Source organism: Mustelus asterias, chromosome 26 (genome assembly GCF_964213995.1).
Source record: "Mustelus asterias chromosome 26, sMusAst1.hap1.1, whole genome shotgun sequence".
In the NCBI taxonomy this organism is placed as follows: Eukaryota; Metazoa; Chordata; class Chondrichthyes; order Carcharhiniformes; family Triakidae; genus Mustelus; species Mustelus asterias.
Window position 1 is genome coordinate 21596921 of NC_135826.1, and position 21660 is coordinate 21618580.

At 45.6% G+C, this 21660-nt stretch overlaps 1 protein-coding gene across 1 annotated transcript in view; it reads right to left on the reverse strand.

The window, feature by feature from the left end:
* The window catches only part of LOC144479507 (transducin-like enhancer protein 1), a 230071-nt gene extending 221204 nt beyond the window's left edge, over positions 1–8867 (reverse strand). Inside the window, exon 1 of the mRNA XM_078198239.1 lies at positions 8372–8867. Within this exon, the coding sequence (XP_078054365.1) occupies positions 8372–8395 (24 nt within the window). The 5' untranslated portion in view covers positions 8396–8867. The remainder of the gene's footprint in view (positions 1–8371) is intronic.
* Positions 8868–21660: the final 12793 nt, after the last annotated feature.

Below are 21660 nucleotides of genomic sequence, written 5' to 3' on the forward strand. Positions count from 1 at the left end.
GGCGATCAAGATTTATGGGGAAAAGGCAGGAGAATGGGGTTGAGAAACTTAATCAGCCATGATCGAATGGCAGAGCAGACTCGATGGGCCGAATGGCTTAATTCTGCTTCTCTATCCCTCATCTCCATCCAATAACTGTTGTTGGGGAAAATGTGCATACCGATACGTCAGGACGGGCATGGCCGTGATGCCCCCCCCCCCGAAGACACTTAGCTCATCAATGCCCACTGTCTATCCTCATGTATGACAGACAGTCAATTGGGCAACGCACCAGCTTGAAATGAGGGTTAGAGCTAATGAGGAAGACAGTCGCAATAAAGAAAATCTCCATTCACTCACTTCATAGATTGCACTCAGGGGAAGTTCCCATCCCTACCCATTGAGAAGCCATTAAAATAAGTAGAAAACTGCACTCAGTAACGCAGTATGGCAAGACAATTGCTTCCCGTCATTCAAGTCATTGCTTCAAATCCCATCAGTAGCTAGCTTTTAAACTCGTACTACAACATGTCAAGAGTTCCATCCATTTTCACTCGGATTGTCTAAGCAGAGAAAACACACGCTATCTTTTCACCCGATAATAACTATACTTGTCAACTGTGTTGTGCAGAAGTCTTGCATTAGGAGACTGGGAAGATGCTGGTGGTATACGCACTAGCTTTCCCACTCACTGATGAGGAGGAAATGAGGGACGGAAAGCCAAAGAAATACCCTCAGCCTCAGTCAGTCAACACTGATACAGCTTGGGTATTTTAACATTGCTCCACCTACGCAGCTGTGGCTATGTATAAAAATCACTCACCATAAAACTGACTTTAAAAAAGGAACCTCGATTTAGCAGGTGATGAAATGGTTTCGGGAAACTAATTTAAACGATGCTGGTAATCATAGAATGCCTACAGTGCAGAAGGAGGCCACCCAGCCCATCGAGCCTGTACCGACTCAACATCTTACCCAGGCCCACACCAAGGGGCAATTTAGCATGGTCAATCTACCCAACCTGCACAGCTTTTGGAGTGTGGGAGCAAACCGGAGCACCCAGAGAGTACACACAATTCACAGGGGAGAATGGTGGCACCATAGTTAGCACTGCTGCCTCTCCGCGCGAGGGACTTCGGTTCGATTCCGGCCTTGGGTCACCGACTGTGTGGAGTTTGCACGTCCTTCCCGTATCTGCGTGGGTTTCCTCCGGGTGCTCCGGCTTCCTTCTACAGTCCAAAGATGTGTGGGTTTGGATTGGCCATGCTAATTTGACCCTGAGTGTCAGGGGGACTAGCAGGGTAAAAACATGGGGTTATGGGGATAGGGCTTGGGTGGGATTGCTGTTGGTGCAGGCTCGATGGGCCAAATGGCTTCTTTCTATGCTGTAGGGATTCTACGAGAACATGCAAACTCCACACCCAGAGGAAACCCACGCAGACACGGGGAGAACGTGCAAACTCCACAGACAGTCACCCAAGGCCGGAGTTGAACACGGGTCCCTGGCGCTGTGAGGCAGCAATGCTAACCACTGTGCCACCGTGCGTGACTACACTGCCAACACGCAATGTGAACAGACACATCCAATCCAAGCTCAGGCATTGATGACACAAGGCTGCTCTCTCCAAGAAGACCAAACTGTTTGACCGGAGTATGGTGATGTGATGAGCAGCAGGTCTGAAATGTCATTCCAGTGTTAAAAAGGAATATTTTCCATATTATTCCCGGTTCTGGACTGATCAATTGCAAAGTTGCGCTCAAAGATACATCTACCTTTTCCCCGAACAATCACAATACCCCCAGGCCTTTGCTACTCCGGCAATGACTGGGAGGTGCAGGCAATGACACCAACCAACTCTGTGCAAAAGGATTCCACTAACTCCGTCTTTTCTTCAACCTCCCTTCCAACTCCTCCCGAGTTATTTGTCAATCTTCAGGAACACAGTAAGTGAGGAAATACTGTTGGGGTGGATGAATCCCAAGTCCAGACATAAAGTTCTGTTCAGTACACAATTCAGCAACTGGAGGTATATGGAGATCAATGGGAACTTGTATCAAATTTTAAGGCGACGGCTCCTCAAGGCTCCAGGGAGCTCAACAAACGTATTGCACAAAGACAAAAAGGTACTCCTGCTGTACGGGGCAGTGCATTCTGCAGGCAGTCAAGCACACCCTCAACTGGGATGTAGCTGGAAAATAGACCTGAGGCCCATGGCTTTCTCCCCGCCCCCCCCAAAACAGCAGCTCGACTATAAATCATTCTGAGGCAGGGTTGTGAAGACGAACAGGGCAACAAACTTGTGAAGGCAAGTTCCCACATACAGACAAATGATTGGTCATTGGCAGCGATGGTGGAACTGATGATTGGGTGGGGTGGGGGGGGGGGGGGGGGGGGGGAGCAGGGGGTGTAGCAAAGCTAGTCAGGAGACTGAGATAACGCCATCAGAAGGGCACACCCTCCAAACAGTGCTGCACCTTCTTCTGCACTGAAATGTCAAACCTGGACCCGTTTCCTGGAATTCTGTCCATGACTCTTTCTGACTAAGTGACAAGTGTTCTGCCACTGAGCCAAGCCAATGTTATTCCACAATATTAAAAAGAAAAATCTGATGCCAATTTTTATTAGAAATTGCTTTAGGTTACATCAGGCCAAGTCTGAGGCTTTATTAAAGATGCATACAAGCATACAAGATAAGGCCAAATATATATAGGCACACCTAAAGCATGCCAACTCATCCTAATGGGCATTCACAGGAGTAGATTCTGCCAAAAGCACCAAGGGAGATTTATTCATCCCTTATCACTAAATGTAAGCTTGCTGCTAAGCGAGTCTAAGTCTGACCCATTGAGCTCTATATCAGTGGGTTTACTGTATTGGTTTCTAAGCAAAAGAAAAGAAATCTAATCAGCAGTCATTACAAAGAGTTACAGGAGCTGGTTAACTACATGCAAATGAGAATTATCACTTTTGTGTCAAGTGCTTCATCTGCTAATCCAATAAAGAATCAGTTGTGGGGCAAGCTCTGTGCAATATCAAGTAGCAAAGCTACTCTATTATTGCTATAATCCAATATTTCTATCTGAGCGTGTGGCGAGAGGGAGGTGGGGTAAAATAATATGAGGGAACTGCTCCCCCATTGGCTTTAGAATATAGAAACCCTACAGTGCAGAAGGAGGCCATTCGGCCCATCGAGTCTGCACCGACCACAATCCCACCCAGGCCCTACCCCCACATATTTACCCGCTAATCCCTCTAACCTACGCATCCCAGGACTCTAAGGGGCAATTTTTAACCTGGCCAATCAACCTAACCCACACATCTTTGGACTGTGGGAGGAAACCCGCAGACACGAGGAGAATGTGCAAACTCCACACAGACAGTGACCCGAGCCGGGAATCGAACCTGGGACCCTGGAGCTGTGAAGCAGCAGTGCTAACCACTGTGCTACCGTGCCGGTACCAGTGCACCCTGTGATGTGCTAATAAATAATATGCAGCATCAGGTCTTGGGTTCAGTCCCAGGTTTGTGCTTCTTTAGCTGATATCAGCAATTGGCACGTCACCCCTGGGCTAAGTCGGAGGGGGGAAGAGGGGGCTTAAGAAATAGATTTTAAAAACAGCTAGGTTTCCCACTTCTGATTACCATCCAGCGACTCCTGCTGAAAAGTGCAGGTGTAGACAGGACAGACTCAGCACTGATGTCCCCAACAGCTGTACATAGTCGGTTAATGCCTGCTCTGTCGACTCCCACATGATGAAAGGCAATTTATATGAAGCATGGCTGCCACTGCCCGGCAAAGGTCAATGTCTCAGGGGGTGGGGGAAGAGAGAAAATAGGAGCAAGATAAATATACGAAGATCAAAGAAGAGGAAAAAAAGTGTTCAACTTTTTAAAACCATACAGGGGAAATGTTAGGCGAGGAGATGGTGGCTTTGAAAAGCTATTTGGAGGAGGGAAAATATGCAGTCATTAGCAAACTGAAGAGGGGCAGACAGGAGGGGGAAATGAAGAGATTCTCGTTTCGCTCAAATGAGGTCACCTCCAGTGAAACTAAGGGCGGCACGGTGGTTAGCACTGCTACCTCACAGCACCAGGGACCCAAGTTCAACTCCAGCCTTGGGTCACTGTCTGTGTGCAGTTTGCACATTCTCCCCGTGTCCACGTGGGTTTCCTCTGGGTGCTCCAGTTTCCTCCCACATTCCAAAGATGTCCGGGTCAGGTGGATTAGACCTTAAGACATAGGAGCAGAATTAGGCCACTCGGCCCATTGAGTCTGCTCCGCCATTCAATCATGGCTGATATTTCTCTCATCCCCATTCTCCTGCCTTTTCCCCATAACCCCCTGATCCCCTTATCAATCAAGAACCTATGCCATGCTGACTTCCCCTTAGTGTCCAAAGAAGTGTAGGTTAGTTGGATTATCAATGATAAATACACAGGGTTAGGGGGAAGAGGGTTGAGGGGAGGCCTTAGTGTCAGGGGGATTAGCAGGGTAAATACATGGGGTTGGGGCCTGGGTGGGATTATTGCTGGTGTGGGCTCGATGGATTGAATGACTTCTGCACTATAGGGATTCTATGATTCTAAGCCATATGCTTAGAACTCTGAAAATGATGACTGGAGGATTAAAAATCGAGAAAGGGGAAAAATTGGTGGCCGAATTAGACAGCAATGACCAACAGGTTAGAGGAGGAGTGATACTGATTGGCAAACTCAGCTGCTGGATGTGGGGGTATTCTAACAGTGTAATCATAGCATTCACCTCAAACATTCATGAGAAAATTGCTCAAGACAGGCCACGCTTAATAAATCAGAAATTTATCCCAACTTCATTCTTCCTTTACACATAGTACAGCCAATTCACAGGTTTCCTTCAAATATATTTGCTCCACCCAGTTAGTTTGTTTACATAACAATGATCCTTGAGGAGGCAACCATTCACAAAGGCATTTTGTATATGCAGCATGCCCACAGGATGCAAGATGCCTGGGTTGAACAGATGCATCCATTTGCAAATAGCCCATGCACAGCAAATGGCCCAGAGTGCCATGGAATACAGGACCTCGCTTCATTGCAGTACAGCTCCAAGGAGGGTCATTTGGGATAGACATCCAGTAACTCGGACACAGCAATGCCACATGCTGAACCCCTATTTTTTTTTTCCATATCTTTGTTCAAGCGACTTTATAGTCTTGGGTGCGAGCATGGAAAAAAGCCAAGGAACACAAGAATATGTTTCAACACTATTTACGTTATTGCTTGGCAAATAAAAAGGTCATGTGCCCATTATGCTTTCAGTAGCGGTTACAAGACATACCTCTGAGACTAATGTAGATGATAACATTGACACATAATAGACTCAACCCCAGGGTAAATATGACGGAGCTGTACCTCAACGCCAATTAGCCTCTTGTGTTAAAATTCTCAAATTGCTTCCCCCCCTCCGTATTTCTATGACTACCACCAACCCTACCACCCTCTGAGTCTCTGCAATCCTCCCAATTATGAGCTCTTGTGCATCCCCCATTTTCAACCCCGCCACCATTAGTGGCCTGCCCAGCCCCTGAACTTTGAAATTCCCTCCCCAAATGTCTCCACCTCTCACTCTTGCCTCCTTTAAAGATGGTCCTTCAAAACTGGCAGTTTGACCAAGCCTTTGGCACCTGTCCTAATATCTCCATGTGGTTCCGCGTCAAAAACTTATTTGATATCATTCCTCTGTGAAGAGCCAAGAAATTTTACTATGTTAATATGCTCTATAAATATCCTCACGTCATTGGACCAGCATCCACAGTCTCTCAGGGGAGAAAGTATGGATTTCCACAACCTTTTGTTTAAATATATGCCCAGCCTCCCATCCATTCACTCCGTCTACACTTCCCACTGCCTCGGGAAAGCAGCCAGCATAGTCAAGGACCCCCTGCATCCCAGACATACTCTCTTCCACCTTCTTCGTACTTTATCCGTAGGGATAAAGATATAAAAGTCTGAAAACACGTACGAACCGACTCAAGAGCAGCTTCTTCCCTGCTGCTGTCAGACTCTTGAATGGTTGTATCACATATTAAGCTGATCTTTCTCTTCACCCTATCGATAACTGCAACACTATATTCTGCACACTATCCTTTCTTTCTCTCCTACGTACTCTATAAATGGCATGCTTTGCCTGTATAGCGTGCAAGAAACAATACTTTTCTCTGTGTCCCAATATATGTGACAATAATTTTTTTTAAAAATCAATTCCTCGCGCTTCCCAACCCATGGAGGGAAAGCCCACACAGCACCTCAAGGGTGAAAACTCACCTCTCCAGCTCTAGATTTCATACTTTCCACCATTGACAAATACACGTCTGGGGCAATTGATAGGAAATTGGCCACCGATGATTAGCCAATGAGCCCATTATCATTGAATTGTGCAACTACCAGCAGGACAGGTGAACTAGATTGGCCTTTTCCCCAGTCTGCCAATTCTTAAGTGCTTCTCTCACAATATAAACTAGAAACACAATCAACCTGGAGGCCTCAGGTGGAACATCAATCATTTGGCCAGCCTCGATTCACATACAGAATATAGCAACGGCCCAAAAAGGTTTCATATGTACATTGCATTTAAGATTAAAAATACAGCTTAAAATATTACAAACACCATCACCAAGCCAACAGGAAGGTTCACATAATCACAGAATACCTCCAGTGCAGAAGGAGGCCATTCTGCCCATCGGGCCTGCACCAACAACAATCCCACCCTGGCCCTATCCCAGTAACCCCGCGTATTTACCTTGCTAGTCCCCTTGACACGAAGGGGCAATTTAGCATAGCCAATCCACCTAATCCGCGCATTTTAGGAATGAGGGAGGAAACCGGAGCAAACACACATGGACGCAGGGAGAATGGAGGAAACTCTACACAGATAGACAGTCAGCCAAGGCTGAAATTGAACCCGGGTCCCTGGCGCTGTGAGGCCGCAGTGCTAATCACGGTGCCACCCGAAACTGTCTCCAAAAAAAATTAAACCAGCTAAACACAGGGGGGGGGCAAGAAACAACATCTTATGGTGCTCTAATTGGAATGTGTTATTGTGTCTGCAAGATTCAATAGCAACTTAAAATTGGAATTGATTATACTCTCAAAAAGGGGAAGGAGCAGTTAGATTAACTGGATAGCTCTATATATTTTATTTTTAAAAAGGAGCTGCAGCAGGCATAATGGGCTGAATAGCCTCCCTGTGTCCTGTAGGAGTCTGCCAACAAGGAAGGCCATTTTAAATTTGGGCTCATTCTACAGAAAATATCTTAGGCTCCCCCTTCCAATTAGTTTGGAGGGGGGGTTACCACAAAATGGCATGTCAGAAAGAGACAAGGGGTCACAAGCTCAGTAACCCCCTACTCCATGGTGCGTCTGTATGATGAGTATGTACTTTAACCCCCCTCCCCCCAAAAAAACTGTGTCCCAGCAGGAAAATCGATGCCAGATTTTTAATCTGAAGTCTTTAAACATCAACACTCTCCCATTGCTCGTAGCCCGACACAGCATTTAAAAGGAGTGGTGGTATCATCCACCACACATGGGTAGGAGGGAGGGAGAGAGAGAGAAAGCACTTGCAGTAACCACCAGGCAAATGTGACAGTGTATCCTCAACTAACAAGGGAATGAAGGACGGGGTAAATGACTGCACAGACAACAGCACTGTGACAGGCACCAGACTTATCTGACCTCTATCATTCCCCCCTCCAGATACCAATGTAAACAACTGGCTGTAATTCCAACAAGCATTTGTTGCCCCACACGTGTAGGGCACATGCCCACCCACCTCCCCTTCCCCTCCAGAGTGCAAAAAGCATTGTAAAACTGTGGGCGGGATAGGGTTTTTTTTAAAGTCCCAGATTGTTTTACCATACGGTGTAAACAAATTAAAAGCTCATTCACTTGTATCCACTGAAATCTCTTTATGTGGGTGCCTTTGGCTCTCTCCCTCCACCCCCCCAGTGACAACCCATCTCCATTTTTGTTACTTAAGAGTGTTTCTTTGAGTTCCCAGCAAAGCCAGGACGATGCAGCAACAACACACACAATGACCCTTTCCCTGTTGGAAGAAATCAGAAAAGCCAGCCACGGCCAGTATTTACATGGCAAAGGACAGCGGGGGGGGGGGGGGGGGGGTAAGAGACTCACACCCCCAACTAATCATCTATTAGCAATTCCCCCCCCCCCCCCCAGCAACCAGCCCCCTGTGTTAGTATCACTTTAACTCCATCTGAGCGAGAGAGAGAGAAATAGGCCACAGTATAACAAGACAGTCGCAGTGTACGGAAGCAGCCACTCACTCAGTCTCAACCCTTTCCTGCGGAGGGAGAGAAAAAACACCCCAAGACCAAAAAAAAAAGCACTTACCGACGAACGGTTGTGGGGAAACATTTTTGCCAACGGAGGGGGGGAAATCCTCCAGCTTTGCCGCGATCTTCAATATCCACCCCCCTTCCTTTTTAAAAGAAACAACAGCCCCAGCGATCAAACACAATGTTGTACATCCCCTGGATCCCTTTGTTCAGATGGGCTAATTCAAACAAGCACTTCTTCTCTGCCGGGATCAAATCATGTAGCCTTCAGGCGATGGTTCGCAATTGGCTCATAAATCTGTCAGTAATGTCGGATACTTTTTTTTCCCCTCTCTGTGTGTGTGTGTGTCTCTCTCTCCTCCCGTAAGAAAAAAGGCAGATTAATAAATGGCACGCAAGCACAAAACAAGGGGAGGGAGAGAGAGAAAATAGAGAAATGGGTACATCAATATATATATATATATATTGGAGGGGGGGGGAAAGGGAAGGAGGTTGGAAGAAAGTAGAAAGCAGGAGTGATAGGAAAGGCTTGACGCTGGCAGAGATCAGGACACGCGGTTTCTTGGAGTGAAATCTAATGTTTTCACCGCAACTCGTCAATTACCAGCGCCCCGCCGACCAATGGCGAGCTGCTCTCCCCACCCGACCCACGTGGGGGCCTCGCCACCCTCTGTCACCCATTGGCTACATTCAGGTTGCAACATTTTTTGGCTACATTTCTGACTTGTATCTCTTTTTCTTCCCCTCTTACATAAAAATGTATTCATTTCATTTCTAATTGATGTCCCAAACAAGTTAGCTCCCCTCTGTTTTTGTCCCTATACGTAAGGACAACACAAGCAGATGCCCTCCCCCCTCCCCCAAAAAGAACATGTTTAATTAAAGACAAGAGTTTTAAAGTTAATGTCGCAAGTGGGCTCCACTGCAGTGAAGTTACTGTGAAAATCCCCCTGTCGCCACGCTCCGGCGCCTGTTCGGGTACACTGAGGGGGGAATTTAGCACGGCCAATGCACCTAACCAGCACGTCTTTCTAAAGTTTGAAGTGTATTTATTAGTGTCAAAAGTAGGCTTACATTAACACTGCAGTGAAGTTACTGTGAAAATCCTCCAGCCGCCGCACTCCGGCGCCTGTTCGGGTACACTGAGGGGGAATTTAGCACGGCCAATGCACCTAACCAGCACGTCTTTCTAAAGTTTGAAGTATATTTATTAGTGTCAAAAGTAGGCTTACATTAACACTGCAGTGAAGTTAAAAGTGCTTCATTTTGGGTAGCACGGTGGCATAGTGGTTAGCACTGCTGCCTCACAGCTCCAGGGACCTGGGTTCGATTCCTGGCTTCGGTCACTGCCTGTGTGAAGTCTGCATGTTCTCCCCGTGTCTGCATGGGTTTTCTCCGGGTGCTCCGGTTTCCTCCCACAGTCCGAAAGCCGTGCTGGTTAGGTGCATTGGCCATGCTAAATTATCCTTCAGTGTACCCGAACAGGTGCTGGAGTGTGGCAACTATCGGATTTTCACAGTAATTTCATTGCAGTGTAACTACTTGTGACTAATAAATAAACTTAAACTTAGTCGCCACACTCCAGCCTGTTTGGGTATGCTGAGGGAGAATTTAACATGGCCAATGCACCTAACCAGCATGTCTTTCTAAAGTTTATTTATTAGTGTCACAGGTAGGCTTACATTAACACTACAATGAAGTTACTGTGAAAATACCCGAGTCGCCACACTCCAGTGCCAGTTCAGGTACACTGAGGGAGAATTTAGCATGGCCAACACACCGAACCAGCATGTTTTTCAGACTGTGGGAGGAAACCAGATCACCTGGAGGAAACCCATGCAGACACAGGAAGGACGTGCAGACTCTGCACAGATAGTGATCCAAGCCAGGAATTGAACCCAGGTCCCTGGCGCTGTGGGGCAGCAGTGCTAACCACGGTACCCCCCCCCCCCCCCAGAATTTAGTTGTGTTTCTGGATTAATAATCTAGTGATAATACCAGTAGGCCATCACCTACCCCTTTACCGACACCTTCACCTTGTCACCTGCTACAAATTCCTTAAAACCCACCTCTTTGACCAAAACCACCCTTTCTAATACCTCCTTCTGGGGACCAGCATCCATCTTTGTCTGATTACAGCACCATGAAGCACCGTGGGATGTTTCTCTACATTGTGCCATATTATGGTCAAAAGTTATTGTTTTTTTGATACAGCAGTTCAGTTTACCATAACCCCTCCCTCACCCGAGGGTGCCGAGGTCCATTGTTGCACTTGGACACCACCCCTGGCAAACTCAGCACAGACCACAAATTAAAACTGGGTTGTTTCTGGTTGGTATGACACAGGAAAACACATATTCATCAAGAAAGTGCCAAAATAGGATGCTGGAATCACACATCCTAATCGCTTTTACACATACTAAACCAACACCCATTTTCACAATGAGATTTTTTTTTAAAACCTTTAATATATTGTGCAAAGTAACTACTGTTCAAGGGATGAATGGCAATCAAGCATGTATGTTTTCATTTTGGGTCTTGTACATAAGCAGTCATGTGTGAATAATTCAAGCTTGGCACCTGTTAAGCACATAATATACACAACATACTTTAAAATTGCACTGTTATAATGTGGAATATTTTGGCAACATGCAATAATGTGTTTTTTTTTGGTCTCACCTCTTCCTGTCATGTGAGGTTCCCTTATGATGAATGGGCCCAAATAACAAAACATTGGGGTGGCTTCACCATCAGGGATGGAAGAAGAAACAAAGCAAAACTTGCCAACAGTAGCAGAACAGACACGCCATAGCAGAAACAGAAGGTTGTATATATTATATATAAGAAACAGATGGTTTGGATGGCGATCTACAATGTCGGAATCCAACTTTGGGGTTCAGATAACTTTACCCACAGCTCAGGCTTTGCTTTGTGGCTAATGACATCACCTGAACTTTGAGTTTGTGGTACACACAATTCCAAGCAGCTATTATTCATTTGTAGAAAGTATGCCTCTGTGCCAATTTGTGAAAATATGTTTCCTGTCACTTACAATGCTGACGTTGAACTTGCAGCTTTTTTTTGGTACTTTATGTGAGGATAGACGTCTCCTGATTTTATTACACCCCAGTCCCAGTGGATCACAGACCGCCTATGGGTGACAGGGTGGGGGAACCTGTTCCGCACCCTCTGCTAATATTGTTTTGAGCTGTTGCCAACGGAACGCCAGCACGGTGGAGGTAGAGGATGCATTCCACACTCCCTGTCATGATGTGTTTGCGGCTCCAACTTGCTTCATTGTCTCACTGCCAACATTACACAGTCACTATGACACCAGGTTTGTTTCAGAGGATCTCCTGTGGCATTGATCATGCGTAGTTACGGATCTGGCACATAACTGATTGACAGCCGTGCCCAAAGCTCATAATCTTGAATCCCCTCCCTGAACTCCTCTTTAAAACCTTCAAGAAAACCCACCTCTTAGACCCAAGCCGTCTAACCTCTCCTTCTTTGCAAATTGTCCATTTTACTCATATTTCAGCAAAGCACCTTGAGCCAAAAACAGAAAATGCTGGAAAATCTCAGCAGGTCTGACAGCATCTATGGGGAGAGAATAGAGCCAACCTTTCATAAGAGCTGGGTCATCCTGACTAGAAGCGTTGGTCCTATTCTCTCTCTCCACAGATGCTGTCAGACCTGCGGAGATTTTCCAGCATCTTGTCTCAGATTCCAGTATCCACAGTCTTTTGCCTTTTGTTTAAATGTTAACTGCACTATATAAATGCAAGTGGTTGCTATTCAGTACTGCTGACAGCTTACACGCTAGGCTCATGTCTTAGCTGGTCACTGAAGGTTGCTCTGCACATGGACACCGTTTACAGAATCATCGAATGATAAGAAGGAGGCCATTTGGTCCATCATGCCTACTAGGTTTTTTGCAGAGTGATAGCCCTAAAAATTAGTTCACTTCAAGTATTAACCAATTTCCTTCTGAAAGATCCTATTGAATTTCAGCCACTTGTAGGCAGCGCGTTCCAGGTCACAGCATTACGCTATTTTTAAAAATGCAGCTTTTGGTTCCTGATCCTTCAGTCACTTGGGATGGCACGGTGGCACAGTGGTTAGCAATACTGCCTCACAGCTCCAGGGACCCGGGTTCGATTCCCGCCTTGGGTCACTGTCTGTGTGGAGTTTGCACATTCTCTGCATGAGGGTGCTCTGGTTTCCTCCTTCAGTCTGAAAGACGTGCTGGTTAGGTGCATTGGCCATGCTAAATTCTCCCTCAGTGTACCCGAACGGGCGCCGGAGCGTGGCGACGAGGGGATTGTAGTGCTAATGTCAGCCTACTTGTGACATTAATTTTTAAACTTGAGAGTTTCTCCTTATTTATTCCATTAAAAACATTCATGCTATTAAATACCTCTATCAAATCTCCTCTGAAGAACTACCCAGCTTCACAGTTTCTCATTACTGATACCATTCCCGTGAATATCCTCTGTGCTCTCTGCAGTGACTGTGAGGGCCTGCAGTGGGAGTGGCAGGCACTATGTGTAAGAACTGTACAATCTTATCTTTATATAGAATTTTTAAAAGTACGTCGGGAGGAATGAGTCACAGCGCTAATCATTTTAAGTAGTTCCACAACAAGACTAATAAAGTAAAAGGTGATTTTTTGGGGGGAGGGGACAGAGGATTTAGAACTTTGACAAGAGTGACATAAATGAGTCTTTGATGCAGATTTTTAGGCCCCAAAAACATTGGCCTGTGGTTTAACTGCAACATTTGATTGGCTGCCAACTGGTGCGGATACCAACTCCTTAGTGATTGCTGCCAGTGGCGTGACACATACAATGTGCTCTGCTGAGACTGAGGAACAGACAAACTAGTAAGAAATTCCAGGTCAGGGTACTGATAATATCACACTTGTAGAAATAAAATGACCTATCTATGTGGGTTAGTGACCACACCCATAGGTTAACAGTGTACAGGCTAAGCATAATAAACCTTGCTTCTATTAAATGTTGACATTGCAGCAATTCATGTCAAACAATAAGCATCGTTTAAGGTCCTGAATTCGGAGGATAATATTGGAAGAGGGATTTAAGAGGCAGGTAAAATGCTGCATAAAATGTGTATGAGGAGGGTGGGAGTGTCTGTTCCAATGCCAAATTAATCATCTTAACTGACCTAACAGTAAATAAACATTTATTAACTTGAGAAATTGCTGTGTGCACCGTGCTTTCTTTGGAGTCATGTGATATCTTCAGCTGAACCCATTTGATCTCATTTCTCCAGAATGCCAACCTGCCATCTTACCATTAAGGTATTAACAATATAAGAATGCTAACTGGCGGCATGGTGGCACAGTGGTTAGCACTGCTGCCTCACAGTGCTGGGAACCCGGGTTCAATTCCGGCCTTGGGTGACTGTTGGTATGGAGTTTGCACGTTCTCCCCCAAGTCTGCGTGGGTTTCCTCTGGGTGCTCCAGTTTCCTCCCACAGTCCAAAGGTGTGCAGGTTATTTGGATTGGCCATGCTAAATTGCCCCTTAATGTCAGGGGGATTAGCAGGGTAAATACGTGGGTTAAGGGGAAAGAGCCTGGGCGGGATTGTTGTTGGTGCAGGCTTGATGGGCTGAATGGCCTCCTCCTTCACTGTACGGATTCTATGATTCTACTCTATGAGAACCCATTTGCTGTAACAGAAATGTCAGTTGCTTTTCTTTCCCCTTCAGCCCAACATTCTCCTCTATCCCTTCGGAAGAGAGTATCTCATGTCTAGGGGCAGTTTTAGTGTTCTGCCCATGGTGGCCCAGTGGTTAGCACTGCTGCTTCACAGCACAAGGGATCTGGGCTCAATTCCTGGCCACTATCTATGTGGAGTTTGCACCTTCTCCCCGTGTCTGCATGGGTTTCCTCCAGGTGCTCCAGTTTCCTCCCACAGTCTGAAAAACATGCTGGTTAGGTGCATTGGCCATACTAAATTCTCCCTCAGTGTACCCGAACAGGCACCGGAGTGTGGCGACTAGGGGATTTGCACAGTAATTTCATTGCAGAGTTCATAGAGTCATAGAGGTTTACAGCATGGAAACAGGTCCTTTGGCCCAACTTGTCCATGCTGCCCTTTTTTTTAAAACCCCTAAGCTGGTCCCAATTGCCCGCATTTGGCCCATATCCCTCTATACCCATCTTACCCATGTAACTGTCTAAACACTTTTTAAAAGACAAAATTGTACCCGCCTCTACTACTACCTCAGGCAGCTTGTTCCAGACACTCACCACCCTCTGTGTGGAAAAATTTCCCCTCTGGACCCTTTTGTATCTCTCCCCTCTCACCTTAAACCTATACCCTCTGGTTTTAGACTCCCCTACCTTTGGGAAAAGATATTGACTATCTGGCTGATCTATGGCCCTCATTATTTTATAGACCTCTATAAGATCACCCCTCAGCCTTCTACACTCCAGAGAAAAAAAGTCCCAGTCTATCCAGCCTCTCCTTATAACTCAAACTATTGTAAGCCTATTTGTGACAATAATAAATAAACTTTAAGAAAATGGACATTCTCCAGGTCACAAGCAGTAGCAATGCATTTCTTTTTGGCTGCAAGAGCTGTTCCTGGCTGTATATTGCTACATTATATGTTGCTGATTAACCTGTCCATTGCTGAACCTGGCATTGCGTTGCTCACCTCTGTGCATTGCTGGCCTGTGCTCTTGTTGATTTGTGCATTGTCGGTGTGTGTATTGCTAACCTGTTCATTACTGCCTGCATTGTGGCCTCTGCGTCATTTGCCTTTCCATTGTTAGCCTTCAACAGCCTCTGGGCAAGAGAGTGGCCAAGAAATGAATGTCGTGATTATGCGTGCACAGTGGTTTAAAAATCACGATCCTGCATATGTGCAGTTGTTTACCCCATCCCATCAGTGCTGAGGAACCTGTCGGTAATGTAAGGTGGCTGGGGGGGGGCTGGGGGTTGCTGGATTTGACAGACCAAACAGCTGGAACACACAGGAATCCTTCAGTTTGAAGCAGTTCGATGCAACAAAGAACGTCAAGCCTCAACATTTTCAATCATCCACCAGAATGTTCCAAATGAAAAACGTACAGACAGCCAGGAATTCAGGCTTAAGGTCAGAAGACCAGGAACAATTCGGCTGCCTGAATTTAGAATCATAGAATCCCGACAGTGCAGAGGAGGCCATTCAGCCCATTGACCCCTCACTGACAACAATCCCACCCTATCCTCGTAACCCCACATATTTACCCTGCTGGTCCCCCGACACTAAGGGGCAATTTAGCATGGCCAATAGTTGATTTATTTATTAAGCAGAAGTAGGCTTACATTAACACTGCAATGAAGTTACTGCGAAAATCCCCTAGTCGCCACACTCCGGCGCCTGTTCAGGGACACTGAGGGAGAATTTAACTTGGCCAGTCCACCTAACCTGCACATCTTTGGAGTGTGGGAGGAAACCGGAGCACCCGGAGGAAACCCATGCAGACACGGGGGAAACGTGCAGACTCCACACAAACAGTGACCCAAGCCAGGAATCGAACCCGGGTCCCTGGTGCTGTGAGGCAGCAGTGCTAATCACTGTGCCATCTTGCCACCCCTGATACACCTAACGTGCACATCTTTGGACTGTGGGGGGAAGCCAGAGCATTTACTGACAAAAATAAAGGGAAAACTTTCAACTTGAGATGAAGCAGGCCTGAAGCTTATTAAAAAGGGGATCTTGGGCCTTCTGAATTATGTACTCACTTCAACTATCTACCCAATATGACAGGATCACTATGGAGGTAATTAAGGTCGCAAGTCTTGATGAAGTGATCCTAATGTGCCGCAATGTTGCCAGAGTCTTCACAGGAATGTTGCAAGGCAGAGTCGACACTGAGTCGACTCTGAGTAGGGAGATATTCGGGCAGATGGCCAAAAACTGGGTCAAAGAAGTCGGATGGAATTTTCTGACCATTCACGCCAGTGGGATTTTCCCATCCCACTTCAGTGAACAGAGATTTGACTTGTCGTCAAATTCTCTGTCTTCGCTGTAGCGGGAGCGTGGCGTGAGCGGGTGGTAAGATCGTGCCCGTAAGTTTTAAGGAATGCGTTAGAATCAGGATCCTTCAGTGCAGAAGGAGGCCATTCAGCCCTGCGCCGACCACAATCCCACCCAGGCCCTATCTCCATAACCCCATGCATTTACCCTAATTAGTTCCCCTGACACTAACAGGCAATTTAGCATGGCCAATACACCTAACCCGCACATCTTTGGAGTGCTGGAGGAAACCGGAACACCCAGAGGAAACCCACGCAGACACGGGGTGAATGTGCAAACTCCATGCAGACAGTGACCCAAGCCTGGAATCGAACCTAGGTCCCTGGCGTTGTGAGGCAGCAGTGCTAACCACTGTGCCAGCGTGCCGGGAGAGAGGCGGAGGGTTTTAGGGAGTGAATTCCAGGGCGTAGGACCTAGGCAGCTGAAGGTATTGTTACCTGTGGTGGAGCGTTTAAATTCAGAGATGCTCAAGAGGCCAAAATTATAGCAACGCCGACATCTTGGAGGATTGTGAGGCTGGCAGAGATTATGGAGATTTCATCACCTGGTTACGAAGATACCTATGAGTACGTACGAAGCGAGCTTTTTAAGATGAAGCTTCTTTCATTCAGAACCAATGGCCATCATTACATGTAATTTGTTTTTCATTTGTACATCAACAGAAGACAATCTATTATCTAGGAGTTGTTGAACTGGTAAGCCATTATCTCCTCAACAAATTGAAATCCGTCAGAAATACTACAAGGGGCAGGATTCATGCTTCAGGTCATGTTATTTGCTCCAGAACCTCTCATAGCTTGTCAGAATAGGCAGAGTTCCAACCAACACCAAGCCAGGCCATGGTGGTTTTTTCTATAAGTCTGTTTCTTGCACCTGACACAAATTCATTATACTCCAGATGTTACACATCATAGAAACCATAGAACCATAGAAAATTACAGCTCAGAGACAGGCCTTTTGGCCCTTCTTGTCTGTGCCGAACCATTTTTTGCCTAGTCCCACTGACCTACACTTGGACCATATCCCTCCACACCCCTCTCATCCATGAACCCGTCCAAGTTTTTCTTAAATGTTAAAAGTGGAGCTCATTCCACACTCCCACCACTCTCTGCGTGAAGAAGTCCCCCCTAATATTCCCTTTAAACTTTTCTCAATTCACCCTTAACCCATGCCCTCTGGTTTTTTTCTCCCCTAGCCTCAGCGGAAAAAGCCTGCTTGCATTCACTCTATCTATACCCATCAAAATCTTATACACCTCTATCAAATCTCCCCTCAATCTTCTACGCTCCAGGGAATAAAGTCCCAACCTATTCAATCTCTCTCTGTAACTCAGCTTCTCAAGTCCTGGCAACATCCTTGTGAACCTTCTCTGCACTCTTTCAACCTTATTTACATCCTTCCTGTAATTAGGTGACCAAAACTGTACACAATACTCCAAATTCGGCCTCACCAATGCCTTATACAACCTTACCATAACACTCCAACTTTTATACTCGATACTCCGATTTATAAAGGCAAATGTACCAAAGGCACTCATTACGACCCGATCCACCTGTGACGTCACTTTTAGGGAATTCTGTATCTGTATTCCCAGATCCCTCTGTTCAACTGCACTCTTCAGAGTCCTACCATTTACCCTGTACGTTCTACTTTGGTTTGTCCTTCCAAAGTGCAATATCTCACACTTGTCTGCGTTAAATTCCATTTGCCATTTTTGAGCCCATTTTTCTAGTTGGTCCAAATCCCTCTGCAAGCTTTGAAAACCTTCCTCACTGTCCACTACACCTCCAATCTTTGTATCATCAGCAAACTTGCTGATCCAATTTACCACATTATCATCCAGATCATTGATATAGATGACAAACAACAATGGACCCAACACCGATCCCTGCGGCACACCACTAGTCACAGGCCTCCACTCAGAGAAGCAATCCTCCACAACCACTCTCTGGCTTCTTCCATTGAGCCAGTGTCTAATCCAATTTACTACCTCCCCATGTATACCTAGCGACTGAACCTTCCTAACTAACCTCCCATGAGGGACTTTGTCAAAGGCCTTGCTGAAATCCAGGTAGACAACATCCACCGCCTTCCCTTCATCCACTTTCCTGGTAACCTCCTTGAAAAACTCTAATAGATTGGTCAAACATGACCTACCACGCACAAAGCCATGTTGACTCTCCCTAATAAGTCCCTGTCTATCAAGGAGCCATACTTTGTACAAATGTATAAACAAACTTTTAAGTAAGAAAGAAAGACATTTTTCTTGTGCTGAGATCGAAATCAGAGCCAAAAACACACAATTAGTTACAATTATTTGAATTTATCCATTTACACTGTTTTGTAACAAGCAATATTTGAGCCATGCTCTTAAAGGGATGAGCCAGGTTAAACATAGCTCCATCTGAGCTAAGGACCTGGGTTCAATTCCGGCCTTGGCTGTGGAGCTTGCACGTTCTCCCCATGTCTGTGAGGGTTTCCTCCGGGTGCTCCGGTTTCCTCCCACAGTCCAAAGATGTGCAAGTTAGGTCGATTGGCCATGCTGAATTGCTCTTTAGTGTCCAAAAGATGCATAGGTTAGGTGGATTAGCCATGGTGAATGTGCAGGGTAACAGGGATTGTGGGGTTACTGGGTAAGGTGCTCTTCGGAGAGTTGGTGCAGGTTCGATGGGCTGAATGGCCTCCTTCTGCACTGTAGGGATCCTATGGTTCTATGGTTCCAGGCTGCCTTTGAGCAATGCCATGGAAAATTCACTAGTTGTGTATGAATTGTTTAAATAGCAAAGCTATACTGTGCAGCATTTCTGTTTTCTCCTGTACTTCAGCCAGTATAGAATATTTCTGTCATTACCTGCCGATAAAAAGTTCTAAGTATTTTACATGTGGCAGTTAATGATTCCAGCCAAATAAATGAAACAACATAGTTAGAAAGGTATTTTATCATCTTGGTAAGTGATCAAATAAATGAGTGTTATATCGGCATTAGAGGATATTGTGAGTACTGAATGCAAATTGACAGAATTCTGGAATTGTCTATTAAAACTACATCATCTTATTTATGTATAGTTCCTTTAATGTGTCAATAAACATTATATGAAGATTTGTTGATGCAAACAGGGCTATTAGCAAGACTGGAAGTATTGCAAGAACAAATCTGATCGGTAAGCACTGTGAGTTGCCAATACTTTCAATCACAGTAGTGTCTTTTATACGACCATAAATGCTTTATAAATCAAGGAGGCTTTATGCATGCCTTGATATTTATTTGGACTTTTTAATGGTGACTTGTGAAGTCTAGGCTTTCCGCATTAGGTGCAGTGTGGACCCACAAGGATAATGGTGGGTCTTAAACAGGCTCAACTAGACACTTCTGATGTAAGGTCATTGACCTAAAACAGTAACCCTTTCTTTCTCACACTGCTGCCTGACCTGCCGAGTGTTTCCAACGTTATTTCAAATAGTCTCCCAATTTTCTGCAGCTACGTTACTTTGTTGGTAAGTTTCATGCGTAGATTTGGATGGATGTGGGGAGCACACTGGCGGGGCAGGGGCGGGTAAGGGTAGAACTTGACGTCTTTGGAGTAATAGTTAAGGACAATTCAGGAGAGGTGCAAAATGGTCTGCGGACCCAGCAGCACCTGTTTCACAATATCGGACAAGGTCCAGGTCTACCCTAAATGGTAGGATTGCTTGGAAGCGATGAAGGGACAAATATCCTGAAAGCATTTGGAAATGGGCAGATGGCATCTCAGACCATTCTCAAAGCCTGAGGAGAGAAGAGGTCTAAATTAGTGACAATAAAAATGACGGGAAGGGAAAACCGTTGCCTGGAACTTTGTGTGTCTGCAGAGGGAGGAAAAGCAAAATAAAGGGAAAGTGTTAACTTATAGCTAAGCACACAAACTTTAACATGTCTGTGTACTTATCATGGCTGAACAATTCCGGGCAGCCAATGTGGGATGAGTTACATCTGGTGTCCTGGAGACAAAGTACTGGGAAGATGATTAATATTTCTGTTTAAAGCTTGATTGTTGGCATGAGCACTTTGGATGCCCTTTGACCTCATTCCCACAAACTAAGCCACGGCAGGAACTCTGTTTAATTTTCCCCAGTAGCAAGTCCGAGCAGGGCCATTGTAATGTTTCCCAACACATGTTCTTCCCTTTGTAAAGGTGCTGACCACAGCCAGGTATGGTTCTCTCGACGCGTCATCTTGCCCAGGTGGTTCTTGGCCTTCATGGCTTGGCTTCAGAGTGGGCAGAGTAACCATAAGAACATAAGAACTAGGACCAGGAGTAGGCCGTTTAGCCCCTCCAGCCTGCTCCACCACTCTTTAAGATCATGGCTGATCTTTTTGTGGACTCAGCTCCACTTACCCGCCCGCTCACCATAACCCTTAATTCCTTTACCGTTCAAAAATCTATCTATCATTGCCTTAAAAACAAAGGTAGCCTCAACTGCTTCACTGGGCAGGGAATTCCACAGATTAACAACCCTTTGGATGAAGAAGTCCTTCCTCAACTCAGTCCTAAACCCGTTCCCCCTTATTTTAAGGCTATGCCCCCTAGTTCTGGTTTCACCCACCAGTGGAAACAACCTCCCTGCTTCTATCTTATCTATTCCCTTCATAATTTTATTTGCTTCTATAAGATCCCCCTTCATTCTTCTAAATTCCTGTGAGTCTCGTCCGAGTCTACTCAGTCTCTCCTCATAAGCCAGTTTCTTCCAAGCTTCGAACCTTCCCAAACATCCCGACATTCCAACTTTGGAAGTGTCCAATGCAGCAGTTTAACTATGCAGTTCGCCACACAAAGGAAGTGTCAGGGAAAAGGCAGTCAATTTTCCAGTCAACACTTGAATGAAATGGAAAAAAACTCTATCCCATTATCACCATAAAACATATGTCACGGGAATGGAAAACTGTTGAGGTTGGAAAGGAAGAGGAAACATGAGTTCAACAGGTTCATAATGCAATAACTTGATCTGAGTTTTTTTTTTGAAAAGGAGATGGAATGTTAGTGAAACCCCAGGGATTTCGCTGGACGGTGGAACTTTGGCAATTTGATCATTCAAACATCAGCCAAATTACTGATGACTAACTGACATCTGGTTTCCCATTTATGAATGGTAAAATATTGTCATGCAAAGAACTGCGAGGATCCTATTTCAAGGTAGTTAAATTGTTTGCATCAAGGGATCAACATGTGTCATATACATACCATAGTTTGTGCTACAAATAAAGGATGGTATTTGTCAGGACAAATCTGTCAGTGACTTCATGCAGAAAG